This window comes from Bombina bombina, chromosome 9, assembly GCF_027579735.1.
Source record: "Bombina bombina isolate aBomBom1 chromosome 9, aBomBom1.pri, whole genome shotgun sequence".
Lineage (NCBI taxonomy): Eukaryota > Metazoa > Chordata > Amphibia > Anura > Bombinatoridae > Bombina > Bombina bombina.
In genome coordinates, this window is record NC_069507.1 from 171,751,368 (window position 1) to 171,777,547 (window position 26,180).

At 38.9% G+C, this 26,180-nt stretch overlaps 1 protein-coding gene across 1 annotated transcript in view; it reads right to left on the reverse strand.

Annotated features, from left to right (window-relative positions):
* Positions 1-15,862: 15,862 nt before the first annotated feature.
* Positions 15,863-26,180, reverse strand: part of KCNIP2 (potassium voltage-gated channel interacting protein 2) — a 298,517-nt gene continuing 288,199 nt past the window's right edge. The window contains 1 exon segment of the mRNA XM_053692956.1: positions 15,863-15,910. Within this exon segment, the coding sequence (XP_053548931.1) occupies positions 15,863-15,910 (48 nt within the window).

Consider the following 26,180-nt stretch of genomic DNA (forward strand, 5'->3'; position numbering starts at 1 on the left):
TATGATGTGCTCATATAGCAGAGAGAGAGGCTACATGAGCAAGGTTCTGATCTGAGGTATGATGTGCTCATATAGCAGAGAGAGAGGCTACACGAGCAAGGTTCTGACCTGAGGTATGATGTGCTCATATAGCAGAGAGAGAGGCTACACGAGCAAGGTTCTGACCTGAGGTATGATGTGCTCATATAGCAGAGAGAGAGGCTACACGAGCAAGGTTCTGATCTGAGGTATGATGTGCTCATATAGCAGAGAGAGAGGCTACACGAGCAAGGTTCTGATCTGAGGTATGATGTGCTCATATAGCAGAGAGAGAGGCTACATGAGCAAGGTTCTGATCTGAGGTATGATGTGCTCATATAGCAGAGAGAGAGGCTACACAAGCAAGGTTCTGATCTGAGGTATGATGTGCTCATATAGCAGAGAGAGAGGCTACACGAGCAAGGTTCTGACCTGAGGTATGATGTGCTCATATAGCAGAGAGAGAGAGTCTACACGAGCAAGGTTCTGATCTGAGGTATGATGTGCTCATATAGCAGAGAGAGAGGCTACATGAGCAAGGTTCTGATCTGAGGTATGATGTGCTCATATAGCAGAGAGAGAGGCTACATGAGCAAGGTTCTGACCTGAGGTATGATGTGCTCATATAGCAGAGAGAGAGGCTACACGAGCAAGGTTCTGACCTGAGGTATGATGTGCTCATATAGCAGAGAAAGAGGCTACATGAGCAAGGTTCTGAACTGAGGTATGATGTGCTCATATAGTAGAGAGAGAGGCTACACGAGCAAGGTTCTGATCTGAGGTATGATATGCTCATATAGCAGAGAGAGTGGCTACAGGACTATGGGGCCGATTTAACAAAGGGCTGAATGGCCCCTGTTACCCTTGTTTCTGCGCGAGCCTTCATTCTCGCCGGAACCAGCAGTTAAGAAGAAACAGTCTTAAGACCGCTGCTCCTTAACTGGTCTGCTGTCTCCAGGCTTGGGACATCAATCCGCCCGATCCTATATGATCGGGCTGATTGACATCCCCTGCTAGTGGAGCGGCATTGCACAATCTGCAGGGGGCAGCATTGCACAAGCCTTTCACTAGAACTGCTTGTGCAATGCTAAATGCCGACAGGGTCGGCATTCAGCGATGTCTGGCGGACATGATACGCTACAGGGTATCATGTCCACCAGACATTATTAAATCGGCCCCCAAGGGTCTGATCTGAGGTATGATGTGCTCATATAGCAGTGAGAGAGGCTGTAGAGCCATGGGTCTGATCTGAGGTATGATGTGCTCATATAGCAGTGAGAGAGGCTGTAGAGCCATGGGTCTGATCTGAGGTATGATGTGCTCATATAGCAGAGAGAGAGGCTGCAGGACCAGGGGTCTGACCTGAGGTATAATGTTCTCATATGACTGAAGTGCCATAGGGCCAGGGGTCTGATCTGAGTTATAATGTACTTATATAACAGAGAGAGAGGGATCAGGGGTCTGATCTAAGGTATGATCTACTCATCCTGGATATTGGATCTTATGTGGGTGTGTGGCTCATAGAAAGCTCAAAAATCTAGGTGTGATCTGAGGTCTAATTATAGTCTTACTTACCCACCTCCAGGTCACCAGCTGGTCATCTAGTATATTTGTAAAGGATGCTGGCAGCCATAATAGTCTCATGGGGAAGAAAGTAATTGTTTAACATCCTATATCTGGTTTTCAGTGTTTGAAAAAACCCTGTGATCTCTTCCCCTGTTATAAATTTTTCACGTTGTGGTTTACATGACTTCTCATTCTCTAAAAGCTCTAAAAGCTTTATCTCACTTTGTAAGACTTGCTTCAAACTATCAGGTTTTATGTGTTTCCTTAGATACATACAACAATATACAACCCCAATTCCGAAAAAGTTGGAACAGTATGGAAAATGCAAAAGAAACAAACAAAAAGAGTAATTTCAAAGTTCAATTCACCCTGTACTATATTGATAACACATTATTAACACATTATTTGATGTTTTACTTTGTGAATTTAATGTATTTTTGAAAATATACACTCAATTAAAATCTGGTGACTGCAACAAATTCCAAAAAAGTTGGGACAGGGGCAATTTAGGACTAATAGCGATGTGACAAGTTGAAATAAGAAGGTGATGTGAAACAGGTGAGGCAATCGTGTAATCATAGTATATAAGGAGCATCCCAATAAGGCCTAGTCCTTCAGGAGCAAGGATGGATCAAGGCTCACCAATCTGCCAACAGATGCATCAGCAAATAATCCAAAACTTTGAGAACAACATTTGTAATGAATATCCTGACATAGGCTGGGGAATATTTTGGTAAACCTTTGTCAGTCAACACCATTCACCGCTGCAATAACAGATGAAGGTTAAGGCTTTACTATGCAAAGCAGAAGCCATACCTCAACATTGTCCAGAAGCGCTGCTGACTTCTCTGGGCTCAGTCTAATCTGAGATTGACAGTAGCTCAGTGAGATTGTGTTTTGTGATCTAACAAGTCAATATTTCAAATATTTTTTGGAAAAAACAGCCGTCTTGTTTTCCGTGCCAAAGAGAAAAAGAACCATCCAAGCTGTTATCAGCGTAAGGCCCAAAAGCCAGCATCTGTCATGGTATGGGGGTGTGTCAGTGCCCATGGCATGGGTAACTTGCACATCTGTGAGGGCACCATTAATGGAGAAAGATATGTATACATTTTGGAACAACATATGCTGCCATCCAGATGTGGTTTTTTTTCAGGGACATCCCTGCATTTTCAAGCAGGACAACGCCAAACCACATTCTGCCCGGATTACAAGTGCATGGTTGCATAAGCAGAGAGTGCTGGAGTTAGCATGGCCTGCCTGCTGTCCTGACCTGTCTCTGATTGAGAATGTGTGGCGCATTATGAAGCGCAAAATAAGGCAACGAAGGCCACGTACAGTTGCGCAGCTGAAGACATGCATAATGGATGAATGGGGGAAAATTCAGCTCGACAAACTTACCCAACTGGTGTCTTCAGTGCCCACAAGTTTAATAAGTGTTATTAAAAGAAAAGGTGATGCTACACAGTGGTAAACAATCGACTTTCCCAACTTTTTTGGCGTGTGTTGCAGTCATCAGATTTCAAATGAGTGTTTATGTTCAAAAATACATTAAAATCACAAAGTAAAACATCAAATAATGTGTTTTCAATATAGTACAGGGTGAATTGAATTTTCAAATGACTCCTTATGTTTTTTTTTGCATTTTCCATACTGTCCCAACTTTTTCAGAATTGGGTTTGTACTTAACACATAGGGGACGATTTATCAAAGGCTGAATGGCCCCTGATGCCACTGTTTCTGTGCAAGCCTTCAGGCTAGCCAGTAACAGCAGTTATGAAGCAGCAGTCTTAAGACCGCTGCCCCTTAACTGGTCCGCCTCTCATACGATCGGGCTGATTGACACCCCTGCAAATCTGCAGGGGGCGGCATTGCACAAGCAGTTCACTTTAACTGCTTGTGCAATGTTAAATGCCGACAGCATATGCTGTGGAGATTCAGCAATGTCGGGCAGACATAATACGCTACAGCTTATCATGTCCGCCAGACAATGATAATTCGGCCCCATATACTTAACATCTTTCACTTTTTCATTTGTACCCTCAAAAGTTGTCGTAACTTTCATAATAATGTTCTTTAGTGTGTTAACTAATGATTTTATCTATCCTGAAGAACACCTTAAATAAAGGTTGCATACTCTATAGATGGAAACCACTGGCATGGACCTCACCCACTTTAGAATCTTTGTATTTTTTTGTCAAACATAATTTTTAAAATGTCTCATAGTGCATACTTCTAATGCCTGAAAATATTAATCAGGGTTGAGGATTGGATCTGACTAGATGTAAAAACATCACCAATAGATTTCATGGATAACTATACTTTAGTAATCACAATCTGTTTGACCTGATCTGTTGTTCATTTCTGTTTAAGTGTTTCTCCTTCTGTACATATGTGCATTATGACCCTGGGAAAAATCTCCCTTAAGGTGATGGGGGAAACCAGGCAGAGACCCCAAGCCCAATATACCTAAAGAGTTATAACTGCACCTCACTGATGAGGCCCACAGGAGGCTGCCACAATTATCTGGGGTTGCCATGTCCAGAGAGGTATTGCCTGGTATTTTGGGGCTGGATTGGCCTTTTCAGATGGGATCAGACTAATATACTTTAGAAAAGCTCTTTTCTATGAAAAGCATAATTGGCTAAAATAGGCTGCTCCTAGGAGGTGACTATACAAAGAACAATCTACTAACCTGTTGTGGTTAATTCCTGTAAATATGTGTATTATGGCCCTGGGGGTGGTATGGGCCAGATGTGGATTCCCTGCATAATGTGCCTTGAGGGATATGGCTGCACCTCACTGACAAGGCCCCCAGAAAGGCAGAATGATCATCTGCGGTTGCCTGATATGTTGGTACTGGACCGACCTAATAAGGTTGGATCACACTCCAATAAATTTATTGTCTGTAATTACTACAGTTGGGATAAAAGAAGCTGTTACCAGGTGGTGACTTGTCAAAGAATAAGATACTGAGCTGTTTTTCATTTGTGACTGAGAGCTCGACTTTCTGTAAATATCTGGATTGATTCCTCCACTGCACTTAAAACCTAATCATTCTGACTTGGATGCCCCCAGTGCACCTAAACCCTAGCCATATTGACCTGGATTCTCCTACTACACCTAAACCCTAGCCATGCTGGCCTGAATTACCCCCGACACCTAAACCCTTAGTATGCTGACTTGGATTCCTTCACCACACATAACCCAACCTTGTTTACCTGGATACCCCCACCTCACGTAAACTATAAACATGCTTACCCACTGAACCTAAACCAAAACCATGCTGACTTGGATTCCCCCACCACGCCTAAACCCTAGTCATGGTGACTTGAGTTCCCCCACTGCATCTAAACCCTAACCATTTTGACCTGAATTCCCCATCATTGCACTGTGTGTAACTGGCAATCACTGGGTTAAATCATTAATCTGTATAAATTACTGGAAATATAGTTGTGAAATTCCTGAATTATAAGTGTTACTGACAATATGAGGACTAAGTAATTGCACTGCGTGGCTTTTGCCTATAGGTACCCGAGAGTCCAGCTCTTTTCAGGTTATTGGGTGATACAGTAGACGGGATTATGGTGGTTAATTTTAATGTGAAGGTCGATTTCTACTGGATTGGTTTAGACTAGTTAAAATGTAAACAAAAAACAAGATAATTCCTTATTACTCAGTGTCCATCATAGAGAATAGTTCTCAGCCAAAATTAATAGCCACTATGTGGTTTAAAAGCCTGATCCAAACTGTTATATAGGGGTACGAGTCAATGATGTACATTTGACATTGGTATTAATACAAATATCCCCAGCTCACTTTGAACGACTCTTGGCACTAAAGGCAGAGTAAATAAACTTAAAAGCTCAGCTCCTAAGATTGCAGTAATCGGACCTTCAGCCTTAATCTCAGCAGGAGTCCCTGATGCAGGTGGAAACTCAGCCCTGTGCTGAGTCTACTCACGGATCCGCTCCAGGTAACCCAGACGTCCGTATCAAGTATGATGTCCCTCACTGCTGTAGCCACATCTGAAACCGCTAGCAAGGGAGAAATCTGGCGCCTGACGTCACGTGGGAGCCGTTTAGCTAATGGAATCCAAGCCGGCTGTCCCAGTATTGAAGAAACCATGAGCAGGCAAAGATGCAACAAGGTACAACAAATATCCACGGTTTCTTTGAAAAGTAAAACTTAATCTTTATTGAACATCCTTAAAAGACAAGTGTTAGCAGCAAACATGGAGCAGCAATGGGTTGCTGTGCGTCAGACTGGTGATCTAAATAAAGTGGTATACCGCATAGGAATGTGTATACCACGTCACTTTAGATCACGTGACTCAGCTGCTGGAGGGGTGTTGCGCACAATGCGCATGCGCAAGAGGCCCAACCTCCTCCAAACAGCTGATGTAAAGTAAACAACGGGTCGAGGAAATATATGGCCCATAATCATAATTTATAGAGGCTTATAGCCTTCACTGCGCACGCGCTCACTGCGGCCGCTTTATTCAATATAATCTAGACTCTATATGTGACTGTCATGCATATAGTTTTTAGCTCACTCAAATACACTCTAGATTCTAGAGTCTATTTGAGTGAGCTAAAAAGTATATGCATGACAGTGACAAATGTGACAGCATAGTACTACGGTCATGATACCCACACCACACACCCTCACCTTCCCTACCCCACCCCACCGGAATAAAATATTGGAGCATTCACCAGACTTCATAGAAAAATGTAGCCTTTATTAAAAAATTCCAAACACGGCGGCGCACAGAGTAGGGCCATGTGCGGATGCGTATTGCAAAGTACGGTCCAAAGAATCCTGTGACCCGTTGTTTGCAAGTAAATCTCCTGAAACAGCTGTTTGTAGGAGATTGGTCCTCTTGCGCATGCGCAATTGAGCGGCACACCCCTCCAACAGCTGATAATACGTCACCAGAAGTGACGTAGTATACACATTACTATGGTATACCTGTTACTTTAGAACACCGGCTTGCGCGTTTTGGCGGAAGCTGTAATCATAGCCTGGTAGGTCTGGCACACAGTACCTATTTAAACAGTGATAATGCCATATCATTGGCTCAAACCAAAAAGCATAGCACGCTCATAAATGCTATTACACAATGCTAAAATGTTTCAATGATTAGCAGCACGATAAGTCAGATAATCATTCTAATAAACATAATGTTTCAAAAATATGACAAAAAACGTGAAATGGATATTAAATATTAGGAGCGTGAATACAAATATGAAAGAGTAAATACATATATTATATATGTATATGGCACCCATACAGAATCTCTGGATAACAAAACTATTAGAATGTTTATTAAATAGATTTACACAACAGTATAGAGGTATATATACATCCTAATTATCAAGTAGATAATAGTTCAATAGAAAATCGATGTTATACCCAACAGGGAAGTGATGTGTGACAGTAAAGAAATATGCACACACACATATATCAAACCTGTCAATACAGGTGGCCCTCGGTTTACGATGGTTCAATTTGCGCCATTTCAGAATAACAACCTTTTTTTTCAGTTATATGACTGCTATTGAAAAGCATTGAGAAGCAGTACATTGATTAAAATAGCCAGTAGGCGGAGCTGTCCACTTGGGTTGCAGCAAAGATATGCAAGCTTATCAGACTGAAATTAATCAGTGTGCACAGACCACAGACCTGAGCTATCGAGCAACAAGATTTAGAAGCCACTTCCCTTTTATTTTCCTGTCCAGCTGCTTGAGGTGAGGGTGCCTAACTGCCTATAAATCAGTCCAGATTGAAATGCATAGAATAGCTGCAGACCCAATATTATCTAACATGCAGAGAACTGTTTGCAGAAAAATGCAATTAAAAAAATGTTTTTGTTCATTAAACATAGTTTGATGATACAGTCTTTTGTGTGATTATTTCATTAGGTTTATAATGCTGTTTAGCATTTAAAGTCTTCATTTCAAAGCTTTAAAAATAATGTATTAGGTGTTACTTATGTCAATTTTGAGAGGGACTGGAACCTAACTCCCTCACTTCCCATTGACTTACATTATAAACTGGGTTTCAATTTAAAACGGTTTGTATTTACAACCATTCCTTCTGGAACCTAACCCCAGCGTAAACTGAGGGATACCTGTACTATTTTATACATATTGTGTACAAATATTCATATTTAGTGATGTATAAATAATAAAATAGATTAATATAGTTACATATGTATGGTAAGCACATACTGGATCTATTTACAAATAGATTGTCAGAATAAATCCTCAATTGGATGGCTTAGATAATTCATTCATCCAAAGGTACATAAATTAAACCTCAATTGCATAACTCACATGCCTATGCAAACAATAAATACATAAATAAATAAATCATAAATTATATAATGAACTATGAATATTCTGACCCAAGATGAATATTATAAGATAGGAGATAGATACAATCAGAGTAACCATTTACTGGGCCCTGTTATATAGAATCAAAATGAGCCAATCCAAAGGGTGCCATTCGGATGAGCACCAGGCTTTACAAGAGTATATGAGCACAAACTACAGGCATAGGCTGACATTAGTTATATGATAGGAGAGGCAGGCGACGTCACTGCCAAAAGTTAATCAAATTTAATCTATAAGGGATTCAAGTTTTCAGTTTTAAAATGCAGTACATCTCCTGTATCTTCAGACGCCTAATCCTGTCTCCTCCTCTCTCAACAACTGGTATTTGTTCAATGGCACACCAGACTAAGCTGGGCGTGCTATGCTTGTTGGTTTTAGCCAATGATATGGCATTATCACTGTTTAAATAGGTACTGTGTGCCAGACCTACCAGGCTATGATTACTGCTTCCGCCGAAATGCGTAAGCTGGTCTGACACACAGCACCCCATTGCTGCTCCATGTTTGCTGCTGACACTTGTCTTTTAAGGATGTTCAATAAATATTAAGTTTTACTTTAGAAGAAACCGTGGTTATTTGTTGTTCCTAGTTAAAATGTAACCCCTATAAAATTAGTCACCAATAAGAGACCATTTTAACAATTCATGTTTAAAAAAAACGTACAGTTTTATTGATGAAATTAATGTTTTACTTTAAACTTTAGCAAAATAGCAGAAAGAAGCATCACACCAACATCTACTGTGCATAGCAATCGTGTTTTTATTTTTTATTTTATTTTGTACAAAATATACATATCTGAAATGCAAAGCAGCTATTGTAGGCCAACACCCAACCTAGACACCTTTAAAGGGCCATGAAACCCAACATTTTTCTTTCATGATTCGGATAGAGAATACAATTTAAAAAAAGCTTGCAATATACTTTTATTATCAAAATTGCTTCCTTCTCATGTTATTCTTTGTTGAAGAGATACCTAGGTAGGTAGTGTGCACAAGTACGACTGCCATCTAGTGTTCTTGCTATCTAGTGTTCTTGCTAATGTATAACATTGTTGCAAAACTGCTGCCATACAGGGCCAGACAGGGAATAAAAAGCAGCCCTGGAAAAATATGAAGACCAGCCCTATTTTATGTTGAGTCAGTAGAATGCAAATGCCCCATTTTTCTCAAAGGGCATTACTGGGATACTCCTCCCCTAATATTTTTTAAGAATTAAATTATATTACTTTGTATTAAACAAAAATGCCAGATTGAGATTATATAGCAAAACTACAACCCAATTGTATCAATCAATCACCCCTTTAAATTGTAGCTTTCCAGCCCCAGCTGCTGCAGCCCACCGGGAAATCTCCTGGTATCCTGGTAGGCCAATCCGGCCCTGCTGCCATATAGTGCTGCAGACATGTGCACATGCCTGAGCTTACATCCATGCTTTTCAACAAAAGATAACAAGAAAACAAAGACAATTGGATAATAGAAGTAAATTGGAAAGTTGTTTAAAATAGTTTGTTTTATCTCAATCATGAAAGAAAATGTTTGCGTTGTATGTCCCTTTAAATACAGTGGCAGAATGGAATATATACATAGTTCATGCGAATAAATGTGACTTTTAGGCGAGTGCTGTATTACCTACATAGTTAAGATGAAACAGGCATACAGTCAACAAAATGCAATAAAGGAATTTATGATAAAAACATTCCGTCAAATCAAATTTAGAAATGTACGTTTAATACAACTTTTAATCAGAACATTTCATGCAGTGAGATTGCCACATTCTGTATTCATTGCAACCTGATGTTATGAAAGCCAGCTGGAAAAGGTTTGATTTTGTATTTCCCAGCACTGGGCTATTGCTATTTGTATTTCTCAGCTTTTATATATACATATAATATACATATATCGGCTGAGGAAAACACAGTCACAAGTAATGTCTGTATTCCTTAAGCATGCTACTAATTTGTCTCTTTTAATTCACCTACTACAATAAAAAAAATCCATTCATCTCATTATTTGGATGGGAAATTATTGCACTTTCCAAGGAAAAATATGAATGCATAGGAAATCTATATCACATTACAAATCAAATGAATCTAACCCTAATATATTTGTGTCTATAAATCTGGAGGATCAGTGCTAGAAGTGCTTTCTTCTTAAATCCAATTTCCAAAAATGTTTTGCACAAAATACTGTGTACAGTGTGAGTGTCTACGATTAGGAAATAATGAACGACTGTGTTTTGTTTCTGTAGGTAATTCCCCAGTTTGCTCTAGTTATGGCTGCCGCCATGTTGAAATCTAGCTATCATTGCATTACAGTGCTGATGTGTTTGAAAATGTGGAGTAACTTTCTGGATACCTGCAGTGAAACCTAGTCCAAAATTGTGGCTAGATTACAAGTGGAGCGCTAATTTAACATGCGCCCCTAAACAGGCAAATTTCCCATTTACGGGCGCACGTTAAATAACCAGCAATTATGAGTATACTTACTTTTCAAAAATAAAATATATAATCATATTTTCTGCACAAAGCAGTTATAAGGGGTTAAAGTGAGCGGATGTGGGGTGTTAGTGCCTTTACATTGTGGTCTATAGGGATTGTGTTTTAATTGTTAATATATATTTATGTGTTAATATGTGTATATACTTACCCCCTTCACTATTTTAGGTTCTGTGCCGTGTCTATCAGCATCAGAACGAGGCTCCCATTGGAGCCTAGGGGGCCAATTTATCAAGTGCCAGGTGGATATGATTCGCTGTAGCAAATCATGTCTGCCCCGCATCGCTAAATGCCGACAGCATACGCTGTCAGAATTTAACATTGCACAAGCATTTCTTGTGAAATGCTTGTGCAATGCAGCCCCCTGCACATTCGCAGACGCTAGCAGGGGGTGTCAATCATCTCGATAATTTTGGATCGGGATGATTGCAGTCCTTTACCTAAAAGGCACAATTTTGCGATACAATTAGTTAAAGGTATATGAAATATATTTAGTGTTTAATGTCCCTTTAATGTAGAACAAATTAAAAAAAATACACAGTGTATTGATTTTGTTTGTTTTGGAACAAAAGCATAGAAAAGAGAACAAAAGTTTTGTATGTGTGAAAAAATGAACAATAAAACTTTCCCCATACTGCAGCAGTTTCATAGTAATGGGTATTAAAGGGACTTTTCCAGTGGTATTTTAAATGGACATCAGTAAACCCCCTTAAATAAGGCATTCAGTTCTGTGGAATCAAGAAAATGTAATTGATAATAGTATATACTGAGGACATCATATTAATTGTTGGGCTTTAGCAAGGATACATTATTATAGTAAAAATGTTTTGCATACAGTTAACTTTCATTCTTAAAGAGGAAGTCAACTATTTTTGATGTTGTATCTGTTAAATAGCACTATATAGAGTTTGCTTGCCTCATTGCCAGTGCACCCATTAATTCCTAAATTATCTGCACCCCGTGGGTGCGTGCTTGTGTACATACGCTATTGGCTGCCCATAGCCCGCAGTTAGCTTTTTCTTTTGTTGGTAGGCGGCGCGGACTATACATGCACTGTAGCACAGCTTGGCCAGTCATACAAAGGATAGCTTCAGAAGTAGAGGCGCATAAGCTCACTCTGATTTATTTTGATGCCTTTTGATTGGCTGTAGAGCCCACAAGCAATACAAAAAATAATAGCTGTGGGCTATAGCATGCAAGTACGCACTCATATGAGTGCCAATAATGTTTTTATGGATTAATGAGAGAACTGGCACTGACCCAAGCACACTCTAGGCAGCTATTAAACATATGCAGTATAAAATAAATGGTTTAATGTCCCTTTAAAGGGACCAGTACTGAATAAAATGTAACAGTTCTACAATTATACACTTCCCAAACAGATACATATTAGTTTTAGGGTTGTTTAAGCACTACCCATTACACTCAATTAGGATGCATTCTGTAATGGTTACAAATTCTGATAATCTTTTTGATGAATAAATCATACGTTATCTGATCTCTGTTCTTGAAAATACTTTTATTCAAATTGTCATACCGTTAACTGCAAAGTCATCTACTGTGCTATTATCACTTCTCACAGCCCTTACATTGAAACAGCACTTAAAGTGATGGTAAACCTGGCATAACAGAAGACCTGGATTTGGTTGTTACAAATATAGGAAGCCATAATGCTGCTCTGTTTAAATATGGACATGTGCACTACCATGCTGAAAGGCTTAGGTACATTTCAATGGTACAGGCATTATGGCTTCACATTGGCTCTGCTGTCCTCCTTATTACATCCTAAACAAATACCAAGCTGATGGAGGTGGTCCTGCTTAAAGGGATATGATACCCAAATGTCGAAGCACATGCACACCGCCGGACACATTTAGAAGGAGAGGAAAGTCATAACAGTAAAAATTAATGATAGAAGTAGAACTTAACTTCAGACAACATTTTAAAAGAGCTAATGTTTATAAACAAGCCCTTTAAAGGTTAGTCAATTACTTAATTTAAGGTAAAACTTCATGTTAATGGAATTTCATAGACTGGACTATGGATGACCTATGTCCTCAAAAACAACAATCATAGATAACTAATTGCTAAATCTAGCGTCAAATGCATCCCATGTTGCTGGGTCACCCCCATGTAATCATTATTTGTATTGATTTCATAGTGCAGCCTTTTGTTGTTTTTGATTAGCATACAGAACCGCTCAGTCCTGTTGTTCAAGGCTTTTAACCTTGTTGCTTCATTGTAGTTTTGGAGCCCCATGGAAGCCTGGAGGATGCAGTGTGTGTGCCAGGAACCCCTGTGACCTAGAAGTATCATTGCTGTTTTCTGTGACCTAACTCCTGACATTAATTTGAATACAAAAATCAATGTATGTACAGTGTGTCAATTAATATCTTTATGCACATAGCATGGCTTAGGCATTTCAAAGAAGGAATATCATTACTTGCAAACATTTTTTAACTTATAATGCCCCTGAAGAATTAAATACATTTTCTGACCCCCCACAAGTCACTTTTAAAATGCATGTCCAGAGTATGCCGCAATCATATAGTTTTAAAATTAAAATATGTTTAACTGTATTAATACAGCTAATATTTTTAGCTTTAAAAAAAAAAAAAAAGTTTAATATCGTAATTTAAAGTTTGATGAATACCAATGACAAAGAACGATATGTATTACAATCTGTTTTCTTTTTTTTTTAAGCATTTTGGGCTCCATTTAAGAAGCTGTAAATTCAGCTTTGGAGCGCCTCATCAGATCTCTGCTTCTTACCTACTACACCAACTTTAATCTACTATGCCAACTCATAAGTGGCGATCCTCAACCCCCCAGATGTCTCAGAACGTTATGATTGACAGCCATTGCTCGTATGCAGCATATTGCTGCCCACTACCTGTGATGCAGGGTGGACAGGGGCGGAGATGTCGACCCAGCCTTTGGTAAATCTACTCCTATATATTCATTATTTAATTCTGTAATTTGGATTACTACACTTCTTTGATAAGTATCTGAAAATATTTGCAGTATAGATAAATTTTTCTATTGGTCTTGTGGAACTCTCTGCCTCGCTCCACATGACTCTTGTCTAGTTTTCAGAGTTTCAATCGCTCCTTAAAGACTCTACTGTTCAGGGATGCATACAATATACACTAAGCTTTTCATACCTAAGATCCTCTCCTCCTTTTGTCATCCTCTTGAAACCCTATGAGCCCAGCTGTTTTGTAGATCACCTTCATGAGAGCTGATTTACAACAGTGTGACTCTTGGTGGAGCCCTCTATCTATTTGTCTCCTATAAATGCTACCTTGGCATATTATACCTATGTTTATAGCGCTGTGGAATCTGTTGGCGCTCTACAAACAACTAATAATAATAGTAATTTATTCAAGAACCTTTTTTTTCACGCTCTACGGTATATCACAAACACTATTAGTATTGTAACACTATATTTTATTTTTTAAGGAATGTCTCTTCATATATTTTCATGTTTTTATATATATTTTTCTATTTTTTTTATATAAGATGTGTGTACAAGATGTGTGTAGGAATGGGATTCACATCTAAGATTACTTTGACTCTGAGGAGGGGAGTTAATTGCAGTAAGGGTATCTGTGGTATATTGGTTAATACTATAGTGCAGCTTTAGCACAGTGGACAGTTTCAGTGGTGAAGGTTTAATTGTGTTAGGTGAATATGGAATATGGGAAATTATTTATAATGATTTGGTGCATATAGTTGTCTAACTGGATTAGTAAATAGCGTAGCTGATGAATTGGAATGTCTTTTAAAAATGTTTGCAGCTTTTCAGAGTGATACATGTATGTTGGCTTGGGGTAAAGAGATGCCTGGATCATAGGCCAATGACCTCAAAGTAAGATATCTAAAAGGTAATTAAAACTACAAAAGTATCATTTAAATACTGAGATCTGTGGTTGTACCTTTTTTGCTCAGATACATTGCCTAACACCTGTGAGAGCCGTACTCGTCACTGTACCTAGAAGGGCATGAGTACTGTGGATAGAAACAGTGTATTGGAAGCACATTACTTATGAACTTTTGTCATTTATCTTGTGTATATAGACAATGTTTCATATTTTTTTAATATAAAATCTTTAAAAGTAAGAAAATTGATGGTCTAATAAAGATAGTTTCAACAATACAGAGAGAACAATAGCTTTCTTTGAACAAATAGTCTATTATGTGTCAATGCAGTGTCTATATATACAACTCTAATTCTAACTATTATCTCAATGTTCTGACTATCAAGTGATCCACTTCTTCTCTTGTGATTTTACTTCCTTGTAAAACCCTCAGCTGAGAGGTACTGACATGTTAATCTGTCGTAACCATAGATGAGAATACCAAGTTATACACACAGTTAAGTAAAGAAAGTGCTCCTTAAATTTGAAATAGTATGACCCCCAAACCTGTAAATTCATACTTCGGTTTAGCATTATTATCTCAAATACTTCATTCATTCTGGGAATTATTGCCAAACAAATACAAATTCCAACACCAAAAATATGTCGTTATGCATTCATTGTCCCAAAATAAAACAGTCCTATTACATGTGGTGGTCTTAAATTGATTTTTTAAATATACTTTTAGATCCAAACACATTTTTATATTTTTGAGACCAATAAACTAGAAAAGGGGCCATACTTTTTTTTTTTTATAAATAAAACAAGTAACATAAAGTATGTTTCCAAAAAATTTATCTGTAGAATGATAAATGACCACTCATCAGAATTCTACCATTTAAGCAACCTGGTGATTTGGTAACTAAAGCTTTCTCACTAGCTAGTAAAGTTTGGGTTTATTCACATAGCTGAGGTATTTAAATATCATAAGCTGAGAAACAAAAAACATGATATTAAGAAAAAAATAGGCTAATTATAGATGCAATTTGTTAATTTATAAGCCAAAAAAACCCAAAACAAACAAAACACATGAACATTTTCCATAAGAGTTAAACCGCAAAAAAGCCAAACAATTATGAAAGTAAGTTTCCCTGGTTTTTGGACTTCAGCAGAAAGTTTGTTAGATATTGTTTATAGAAAAACACTTTTCCCAATATCTCCAGTACAGGAACTATAGGTGACACACTCATTCCAATCATGGCAATGTAGTTTCTTCCAGTTCATAAAGGAACCAAAAAGCATGATCCATCCATATTATCATAGGTAGCAGTGTGTAGGCAACATCTTGGGAAACTTCCTGTGAGGGTCCACTTTCTGATAATTTGGATTTTACAACAGCCAAAGGATTCATACAGAAATATTAATTGCATTTGCAGTTTGCATTGAACACACTATTCTGTAATTGTGCAACCAGAAGAAAGTTTATCTGAAAGGGTGGTCTTCATAAAATCTCATTTTACAGCATTGTCGCTAAATGACATTGTCAAATAACTGCATGGATCTCATGATGTTTTCATCCTAAAGAATAAAAAAAGATAAGTCAAATCAGTTAAATGAAAATACATCAAAATATGTAATAACACAAAAAAATATATATAATTGGAACAATAGAAAAGTAGTAAACAAACCATTATACATTGTAGCTTGTGAAATATATTTTTTTAACTATAGGAATGCTTTATTTTTTTTAATACAGCATTTGTTTTTCCAGCTTTTATAATAAATTATTATAAACAGTAACATCAAACTTTAAGTGAAAAATAATTGTCATATTTTCTAGTAAAACTAATTTTTTCTTTCATAAGGCGGTGAGAGTCCATGAGCCATTACACCTGGGATTCAACTCAGGGCCACTAGGAGTAGACAAAGATTCCCAAAGCACTAAGAGCACTTAATCCCTCCCACGTCTCTGGTATTCCAGTCTTTTTTTTGCCTCACAGGAGGAAGGTGAAGAGTTTAGGTGATTCTTCATTGAAAGCAGTCCTCAGACCAATTTGATGCCCCTTTTTTACCTCAGAGAGCTGCTACTGAGGGACAGAGGGAAGATTGGAGTATTGGGCAGTGTCATAAACCCTCCCAGTGAAGGAGTTAGTTTCCAGTCTGCCACAGGTGGAGGGGACTGTTACCTTAGCCTCCTTCTGTTTGGTCGTTGATATACTCCACACATAGAGCCACTGTTGTGCCGTACACAGCAATGGATGGGCCCTCTAGGCCATTAGTAGATACGCAAGTTTTAAGGTACATCATAGCCATACACATGTAACAGACTAATTCAACTTTTATTACTTAGACTTTTCATACTTAGAGCCAGATCACGAGTGGATAAGGAGTTTATCGCGGGTGTTTGTGCTCGTCGGGCTTACATATGGTATTACGAGTTGAAAGTAATTGCTTAAGCGCAATTGCGATTTACGCTAGAATGATTAGCTTAAGTTAGCTGTTTTGCTAAACAAATAAGTTGCACAAAACACATCCAAAATATGTTACAAAGTATAGTTACACTCATAATAACACTATGTAATAAACATTATTAAAAAAAGTATTGCACACAAGTTATAAGTGCTCAAAGATATGATGTTTCAGGTGTTAGAGAAAAAGGTCAGGCAAAGGGCTTTGACACTGAGATACATACATATTTATGTCTAAAGATTTATAAGTATGTATAAATGTGTAAATTAAAAGAGAGAAGCGCTCAACCTGGGAACGAACAATAGCATAATAACTTGTTCTATGGCTAGTTACCTCCCAAGAAGCAGCCTCTTTTTGCTCAACATGTACCTTTCACAGAGAAGAACTTTCCTGTAGCATATCAGTCTGATCCTGATTTCACAGTACAGTCCAGCCCCGAAATACCAGGTAATCCCTCTCTGAACAAGGGAAACGGCAAAACCCCAGACGTACGTTTCGGTCTAGTGTAAACCTCGTCAGTGAGGTGCAGCCATATGCCTCTAGGCACACTGAGCAACGGGTCCACGTCTGAATTCCCACATCACACTTAGGGAGACTTCCCTAAGAGTAATAATTTGCATAAATTAAAAGAGAGAAGCGCTCAACCTGGGAATGAACAATAGCATAATAGCTTGTTCTATGGCTAGTTACCACCCAAGAAGCAGCCTCTTCACATATAAGAACTTTCCTGTAGCATATCAGTCTGATCCTGACTTAACAGTACAGTCCATCCCCAAAATACTAGGCAATCCCTCTCTGAACAAGGGAAATGGCTAAACCCCAGACGTACGTTTCTGCCTAGTGTGAGCCTCATCAGTGAGGTGCAGCCATATCCCTCTAGGAACACTGAGCAATGGGTCCATGTCTGTATTCCCGCATCACACTTAGAGAGACTTCCCTAAGAGTCATAATTTGCATAAATTAAAAAGAGAGAAGTGCTCAACCTGGGAATGAACAATAGCATAATAGCTTGTTCTATGGCTGAACAAGGGAAGCGGCAAAACCCCAGATGTACGTTTCTCTTGTTCAGTGAGGGATTGCCTGGTATTTCTGGGCTGGACTGTACTGTTAAGTCAGGATGAGACTGATATGCTACAGAAAAGTTCTTCTCTGTGAAAGGCACATGTTGAGCAAAAAGAGGCTGCTTCTTGGGTGGTAACTAGCCATAGAACAAGCTATTATGCTATTGTTCATTCCCAGGTTGAGCGCTTCTCTCTTTTTATTTATGCAAATTATGACTTTTAGGGAAGTCTCCCTAAGCGTAATGTGGGAATTCAGATGTGGACCCATTGCTCAGTGTGCATAGAGGGATATGGCTGCACCTCACTGAAGAGGCCCACAATAGGCAAAAATGTACGTCTGGGGTTTTGCTGTTTCTCTTGGTCAGAGAGGTATTGCCTGGTATTTCGTGGCTGGACTGTACTTTTAAGTCAGGATCAGACTGATATGCTACAGGAAAGTTCTTCTCTGTGAAAGGCACATGTTGAGCAAAAAGAGGCTGCTTCTTGGGTGGTAACTAGCCATAGAACAAGCTATTATGCTATTGTTCATTCCCAGGTTGAGCGCTTCTCTCTTTTTATTTATGCAAATGATGACTCTTAGGGAAGTCTCCCTAGGTGTGATGCGGGAATCCAGACGTGGACCTGTTGCTCAGTGTGCCTAGAGGGATATGGCTGCACCTCACTGATGAGGCCCACAATAGGCCGAAACATACATCTGGGGTTTTGCTGTATCTCTTGTTCAGAGAGGGATTGCCTGGTATTTTCGGTGATGGACTGTACTGTTGAGTCGGGATCAGACTGATATGCTACAGGAAAGTTCATCTCTGTGAAAGGCACATGTTGAGCAAAAAGAGGCTGCTTCTTGGGTGGTTACTAGCCATAGAGCAAGCTATTATGCTATTGTTCGTTCCCAGGTTGAGCGCTTCTCTCTTTTTATTTATGTATGAATGTGTACATATGTATTTATATGTGACATATATACCCATATAAACACATAAATATAAATGTACACATATACAGAAATATATAGAAGTGCATTGGAGTCCTTTGCAGTTAAGTAGATGAAAACATGTAAAAACATATTTATGCAATATTCATATTTAATAAAGTGTTATACTGTGTATTTGCTGTAAACATATCACATTACAATGTTCTGCACATAGCAAAATATACTCTAAGTATTTTTAAATAGATATATATATATATATATATATATATATAGTCATTGCCAAAAATATTGGCACCCCTGCATTTCTGTCAGATAATGCACCAATTCGCATAGAACATTGTTGCAATTATAAATGTTTAGGCATTCTCATGTTTATTTTGTTTGTTTGTATTGTATGACACAAAAAGTAGAGGAAAAAAAGCCAAATCTGACACATTCCACGCAAAACTCCAAAAATGGACTGGACAAAATTATTGGCACATTCTCAAAATTGTAAGAAATAATTGCATTCCAAGGCCTAGATTTGGAGTTCGGCGGTAAAAGGGCTGTTAACGCTCCGCGGGTTTTTTTCTGGCCGCACCATAAATTTAACTCTGGTATCGAGAGTTCAAACAAATGCTGCGTTAGGCTCCAAAAAAGGAGCGTAGAGCATATTTACCGCAAATGCAACTCTCGATACCAGAGTTGCTTACGGACGCGGCCGGCATCAAAAACGTGCTCGTGCACGATTCTCCCATATGAAACAATGGGGCAGTTTGAGCTGAAAAAAAACCTAACACCTGCAAAAAAGCAGCGTTCAGCTCTTAACGCAGCCCCATTGTTTCCTATGGGGAAACACTTCCTACGTCTGCACCTAACACTCTAACATGTACCCGAGTCTAAACACCCCTAACCTTACACTTATTAACCCCTAATCTGCCGCCCCCGCTATCGCTGACCCCTGCATTACACTTTTAACCCCTAATCTGCCGCTCCGTAAACCGCCGCCACCTACGTTATCCCTATGTACCCCTAATCTGCTGCCCTAACATCGCCGACCCCTATGTTATATTTATTAACCCCTAATCTGCCCCCCACAACGTCGCCGACACCTGCCTACACTTATTAACCCCTAATCTGCCGAGCGGACCTGAGCGCTACTATAATAAAGTTATTAACCCCTAATCCGCCTCACTAACCCTATCATAAATAGTATTAACCCCTAATCTGCCCTCCCTAACATCGCCGACACCTACCTTCAATTATTAACCCCTAATCTGCCGACCGGAGCTCACCGCTATTCTAATAAATGTATTAACCCCTAAAGCTAAGTCTAACCCTAACACTAACACCCCCCCTAAGTTAAATATAATTTTTATCTAACGAAATAAATTAACTCTTATTAAATAAATGATTCCTATTTAAAGCTAAATACTTACCTGTAAAATAAATCCTAATATAGCTACAATATAAATTATAATTATATTATAGCTATTTTAGGATTAATATTTATTTTACAGGCAACTTTGTAATTATTTTAACCAGGTACAATAGCTATTAAATAGTTAAGAACTATTTAATAGTTACCTAGTTAAAATAATAACAAATTTACCTGTAAAATAAATCCTAACCTAAGATATAATTAAACCTAACACTACCCTATCAATAAAATAATTAAATAAACTACCTACAATTACCTACAATTAACCTAACACTACACTATCAATAAATTAATTAAACACAATTGCTACAAATAAATACAATTAAATAAACTATCTAAAGTACAAAAAATAAAAAGAACTAAGTTACAGAAAATAATAAAATATTTACAAACATAAGAAAAATATTACAACAATTTTAAACTAATTACACCTACTCTAAGCCCCCTAATAAAATAACAAAGCCCCCCAAAATAAAAAATTCCCTACCCTATTCTAAAATACAAATATTACAAGCTCTTTTACCTTACCAGCCCTGAACAGGGCCCTTTGCGGGGCATGCCCCAAGAATTTCAGCTCTTTTGCCTGTAAAAAAAAACATACAATACCCCCCCCCCCAACATTACAACCCACCACCCACATACCCCTAATCTAACCCAAACCCCCCTTAAATAAACCTAACACTAATCCCCTGAAGATCTTCCTACCTTGTCTTCACCATACCAGGTTCACCGATCCGTCCTGGCTCCAAGATCTTCATCCAACCCAAGCGGGGGTTGGCGATCCATAATCCGGTGCTCCAAAGTCTTCCTCCTATCCGGCAAGAAGAGGACATCCGGACCGGCAAACATCTTCTCCAAGCGGCATCTTCTATCTTCTTCCATCCGATGACGACCGGCTCCATCTTGAAGACCTCCAGCGCGGATCCATCCTCTTCTTCCGACGACTAGACGACGAATGACGGTTCCTTTAAGGGACGTCATCCAAGATGGCGTCCCTCGAATTCGATTGGCTGATAGGATTCTATCAGCCAATCGGAATTAAGGTAGGAATTTTCTGATTGGCTGATGGAATCAGCCAATCAGAATATAGTTCAATCCGATTGGCTGATCCAATCAGCCAATCAGATTGAGCTCGCATTCTATTGGCTGATCGGAACAGCCAATAGAATGCGAGCTCAATCTGATTGGCTGATTGGATCAGCCAATCGGATTGAACTATATTCTGATTGGCTGATTCCATCAGCCAATCAGAAAATTCCTACCTTAATTCCGATTGGCTGATAGAATCCTATCAGCCAATCGGAATTCGAGGGACGCCATCTTGGATGACGTCCCTTAAAGGAACCGTCATTCGTCGTCTAGTCGTCGGAAGAAGAGGATGGATCCGCGCTGGAGGTCTTCAAGATGGAGCCGGTCGTCATCGGATGGAAGAAGATAGAAGATGCCGCTTGGAGAAGATGTTTGCCGGTCCGGATGTCCTCTTCTTGCCGGATAGGAGGAAGACTTTGGAGCACCGGATTATGGATCGCCAACCCCCGCTTGGGTTGGATGAAGATCTTGGAGCCAGGACGGATCGGTGAACCTGGTATGGTGAAGACAAGGTAGGAAGATCTTCAGGGGATTAGTGTTAGGTTTATTTAAGGGGGGTTTGGGTTAGATTAGGGGTATGTGGGTGGTGGGTTGTAATGTTGGGGGGGGGGGTATTGTATGTTTTTTTTTACAGGCAAAAGAGCTGAAATTCTTGGGGCATGCCCCGCAAAGGGCCCTGTTCAGGGCTGGTAAGGTAAAAGAGCTTGTAATATTTGTATTTTAGAATAGGGTAGGGAATTTTTTATTTTGGGGGGCTTTGTTATTTTATTAGGGGGCTTAGAGTAGGTGTAATTAGTTTAAAATTGTTGTAATATTTTTCTTATGTTTGTAAATATTTTATTATTTTCTGTAACTTAGTTCTTTTTTATTTTTTGTACTTTAGATAGTTTATTTAATTGTATTTATTTGTAGCAATTGTGTTTAATTAATTTATTGATAGTGTAGTGTTAGGTTAATTGTAGGTAATTGTAGGTAGTTTATTTAATTATTTTATTGATAGGGTAGTGTTAGGTTTAATTATATCTTAGGTTAGGATTTATTTTACAGGTAAATTTGTTATTATTTTAACTAGGTAACTATTAAATAGTTCTTAACTATTTAATAGCTATTGTACCTGGTTAAAATAATTACAAAGTTGCCTGTAAAATAAATATTAATCCTAAAATAGCTATAATATAATTATAATTTATATTGTAGCTATATTAGGATGTATTTTACAGGTAAGTATTTAGCTTTAAATAGGAATTATTTATTTAATAAGAGTTAATTTATTTCGTTAGATAAAAATTATATTTAACTTAGGGGGGTGTTAGTGTTAGGGTTAGACTTAGCTTTAGGGGTTAATACATTTATTAGAATAGCGGTGAGCTCCGGTCGGCAGATTAGGGTTAATAAGTGTAGGTAGGTGTCGGCGACGTTGAGGGGGGCAGATTAGGGTTAATAAATATAACATAGGGGTCGGCGATGTTAGGGGTAGCAGATTAGGGGTACATAGGGATAACGTAGGTGGCGGCGATTTGCGGTCGGAAGATTAGGGGTTAATTATTTTAAGTAGCTTGCGGCGACGTTGTGGGGGGCAAGTTAGGGGTTAATAGATATAATACAGGGGTCGGCGGTGTTAGGGGCAGCAGATTAGGGGTACATAAGTATAACGTAGGTGGCGGTCGGCAGATTAGGGGTTAAAAATTTTAATCGAGTGGCGGCGATGTGGGGGGACCTCGGTTTAGGGGTACATAGGTAGTTTATGGGTGTTAGTGTACTTTAGGGTACAGTAGTTAAGAGCTTTATAAACCGGCGTTAGCCAGAAAGCTCTTAACTCCTGCTATTTTCAGGCGGCTGGAATCTTGTCGTTAGAGCTCTAACGCTCACTGCAGAAACGACTCTAAATACCGGCGTTAGGAAGATCCCATTGAAAAGATAGGCTACGCAAATGGCGTAGGGGGATCTGCGGTATGGAAAAGTCGCGGCTGAAAAGTGAGCGTTAGACCCTTTAATCACTGACTCCAAATACCAGCGGGCGGCCAAAACCAGCGTTAGGAGCCTCTAACGCTGGTTTTGACGGCTACCGCCGAACTCTAAATCTAGGCCCAAGTTTGTGATGTTCCTGTAATTTGTAATTAAAAAAACTCACCTGTATCAATTAACAGGTGCTGACAATATAGAAGTCACACCGGCAACCAGTTCAAATATATGCACTCTCTGGATTTACAACGCAGCGATCTTTAATATTATTAAACGTATTAAAGATTGCTGTGTTGTAAATCTAGAGATTGCATATATTGAATCTTTTTATTTAACTGCATATGCACCCTGGTCTGTAAGAATTTGTGAGTGGGAGTGCGCTATCTACTACCTATATATATATGTATACGTCTATACCTATATAAAATCATAGATATATAGGTATAGATATATAGGGCTAGATTACAAGTGTAGCGCTAATTTAACGTGAACCTGTAAATGGGCTATTTTGAGCTTGCGTCAGCACTTTGCGCTCAAATTCATTAACTAGAGATCAGATCTACTTTCCAACCCATCTGTAGCTCAATGTATAGATGTGTTAGGCCTGATGGTTGCAGCATCATATGTTCTTCCTTTTGCACAGTTTCAAATGAGACCTCTTCAACTTTGCATGCTTCGAAAATGGTACAAAGATTTCACTCATCTACCTCATAGAATCCTATTGGATTCTTCATTGAGGCTTTTTCTGTCACGGTGGATAGTTTTCCTTTATTAACCCAACTTGGAAAATAATGTCTGTAGACACCATAATCTGGGATTGTGGTTCAGTTTGGAGGTCCAGGAGTGCTCAGGGAGTTTACCAAGATTAGCAATAAATATCTCTGACAATCTTTAGGTCCCTTCAGGGCTGTCCTCTTTTGAAAGGAGAAATGTATCCAAGTTTTAACTCAATGTTACAGCTGTAGCTTATATCCATGATCAAAGGGGGGGGGGCATGCAGTTCCTTATCAATGATTGAGGAAGTCTCAAGTTTTTTTGATTGAACACTGAAAAAATGTTCTATATTTTGCATCCGAGGAAGGAGTTAAGCCCTTCAATAGGAATGTTTTCTCCTTCAATTAGTTTTTTACTATATTGTGGAAAAATGGGGTCTCCCAGAGATAGACCTGATAAGTCATAGGGGCCGATTTATGTAGATGCGAATGCAGCTGTTTCCGCGCGAGCCTTCAGGCTCACCGGAAACATAAGTTAAGAAGCAGCGGTCTTAAGACCACTGCTCCTTAACTCGTCCACCACCTCTGAGGCGGCAGACAGAAATCATCCTGATCTGATACGATCAGGATGATTGACATCCCCTACTAGTGAATCTGCAGAAGGCAGCATTGCACAAGCATTTCATAAGGAATGCTTGTGCAATGATTAACGCCGACAACATATGCTTTCGGCATTTATCAATGTGGGAAGGACATGATCCACTATAGCGGATCATGTCCGCCCCCGCACAATGATAAATCGCCCCCCTAGTTTGAATTGAATAGAGCATTCTTCAGTAATCTGAATGCTCCAGTCAGGCCCTGCAGAACTGGGTTTGTGAATCTGATTAAGATGTCAAGTTTTCTCCAATTATCAAGATTTTGAAGATCTTGAGTGTCTCATCTTGATGGATTAGATATTGTATGTATCTCTATGTTAAAGCCCTTTGCAGGCCTTTTTCCCCCTAACACCTGATACCTCATATCTTTGAGCCTTTATAACTTTTTAACCCCTTGAGTGCTAACAACGGCTCTGAGCCGTCAAAGAGTTTCCCACTCAGGTCTCAACGACAGCTCAGAGCCGTCGCTAGCACTCTCACACCTTGAGGGAGATCTGGGGGCTCCCAACAGTTCCTACCCCGGCGATCAGGCCTGTATAGTGACAGGCATCGCCGGGGATTCAGGTTTTGCGTGGTGATATCACGCGTAATGACGTCACTGCACAACTTTATTGAAAAGTGACAATGACAAGAATAGGGAAAGGGGGCATGCTGCTTAGAAGCCTGTATCTCAGGCATCTAAGCAGCTACAGACCCCCAAGATTGGAAGATACACCATTGGAAAGGTAATCGCCTAACCTTTCTAACGGTGTAAATAAAAAGTTACAAAAAAATATATTTAAAAAAAATAAAAAAAACTTAAATCAGCTTAGTACCCAGGTGGGATAGTGCTTAGCACTCAAAGGGTTAATGCATTTTTTTTTAAAAATAATTTTTATCAGACATCGTTAATTTCAGTGTAACTGTAGTGTTAAATGCATTTTTGATGTTTTGTGCAACTTTTTTGTCTGGCGTAACAGTTAACCAGAGCTCTGAAGTCACGTTAAACTGATGCTTGTTAAATTTGATTGCGCTCAAGCAAACGCATTTACTTTCAACTCATAATTCGTGCGCAAAGAGCCAAGAATTACCCCATATCGCTCTTGCACTACAGTTAGCACGCCACTCACCTAGCCCATTAATTGGCTTTGATTTTTCAGACATTCAAAGATAATTTAAAAATTAAAGTGAGATGTTATTTGGTAACAGTATTAGAAGTTATCAATAAGATGCAGCCAATATATTTGTCAAATGTAAGAAATAGCATCTAAATGAGGAAAACTTGTATGGCATCTCACTTGGCTTTTGGGGTTGAATGAAAGGGAGAAGTGCATAACCTGGGCTGCAGGCAATACGTTCTTGATATTAATATATATGTAAACTGTACAGAGTTGGCCAACAGTAGAATGAAAAGTCTTTGGACATTAATCTTGCACCACTGAATGTCTCTTTAGAACAAATATACTGTACCTAAAAGTCTGTTGAATATAACAATGACCTATAATAACTATGTTTTTCCTTAAATCAAATTTAAAATATAGAAATGTGATATTCAATTGTTGATTCTT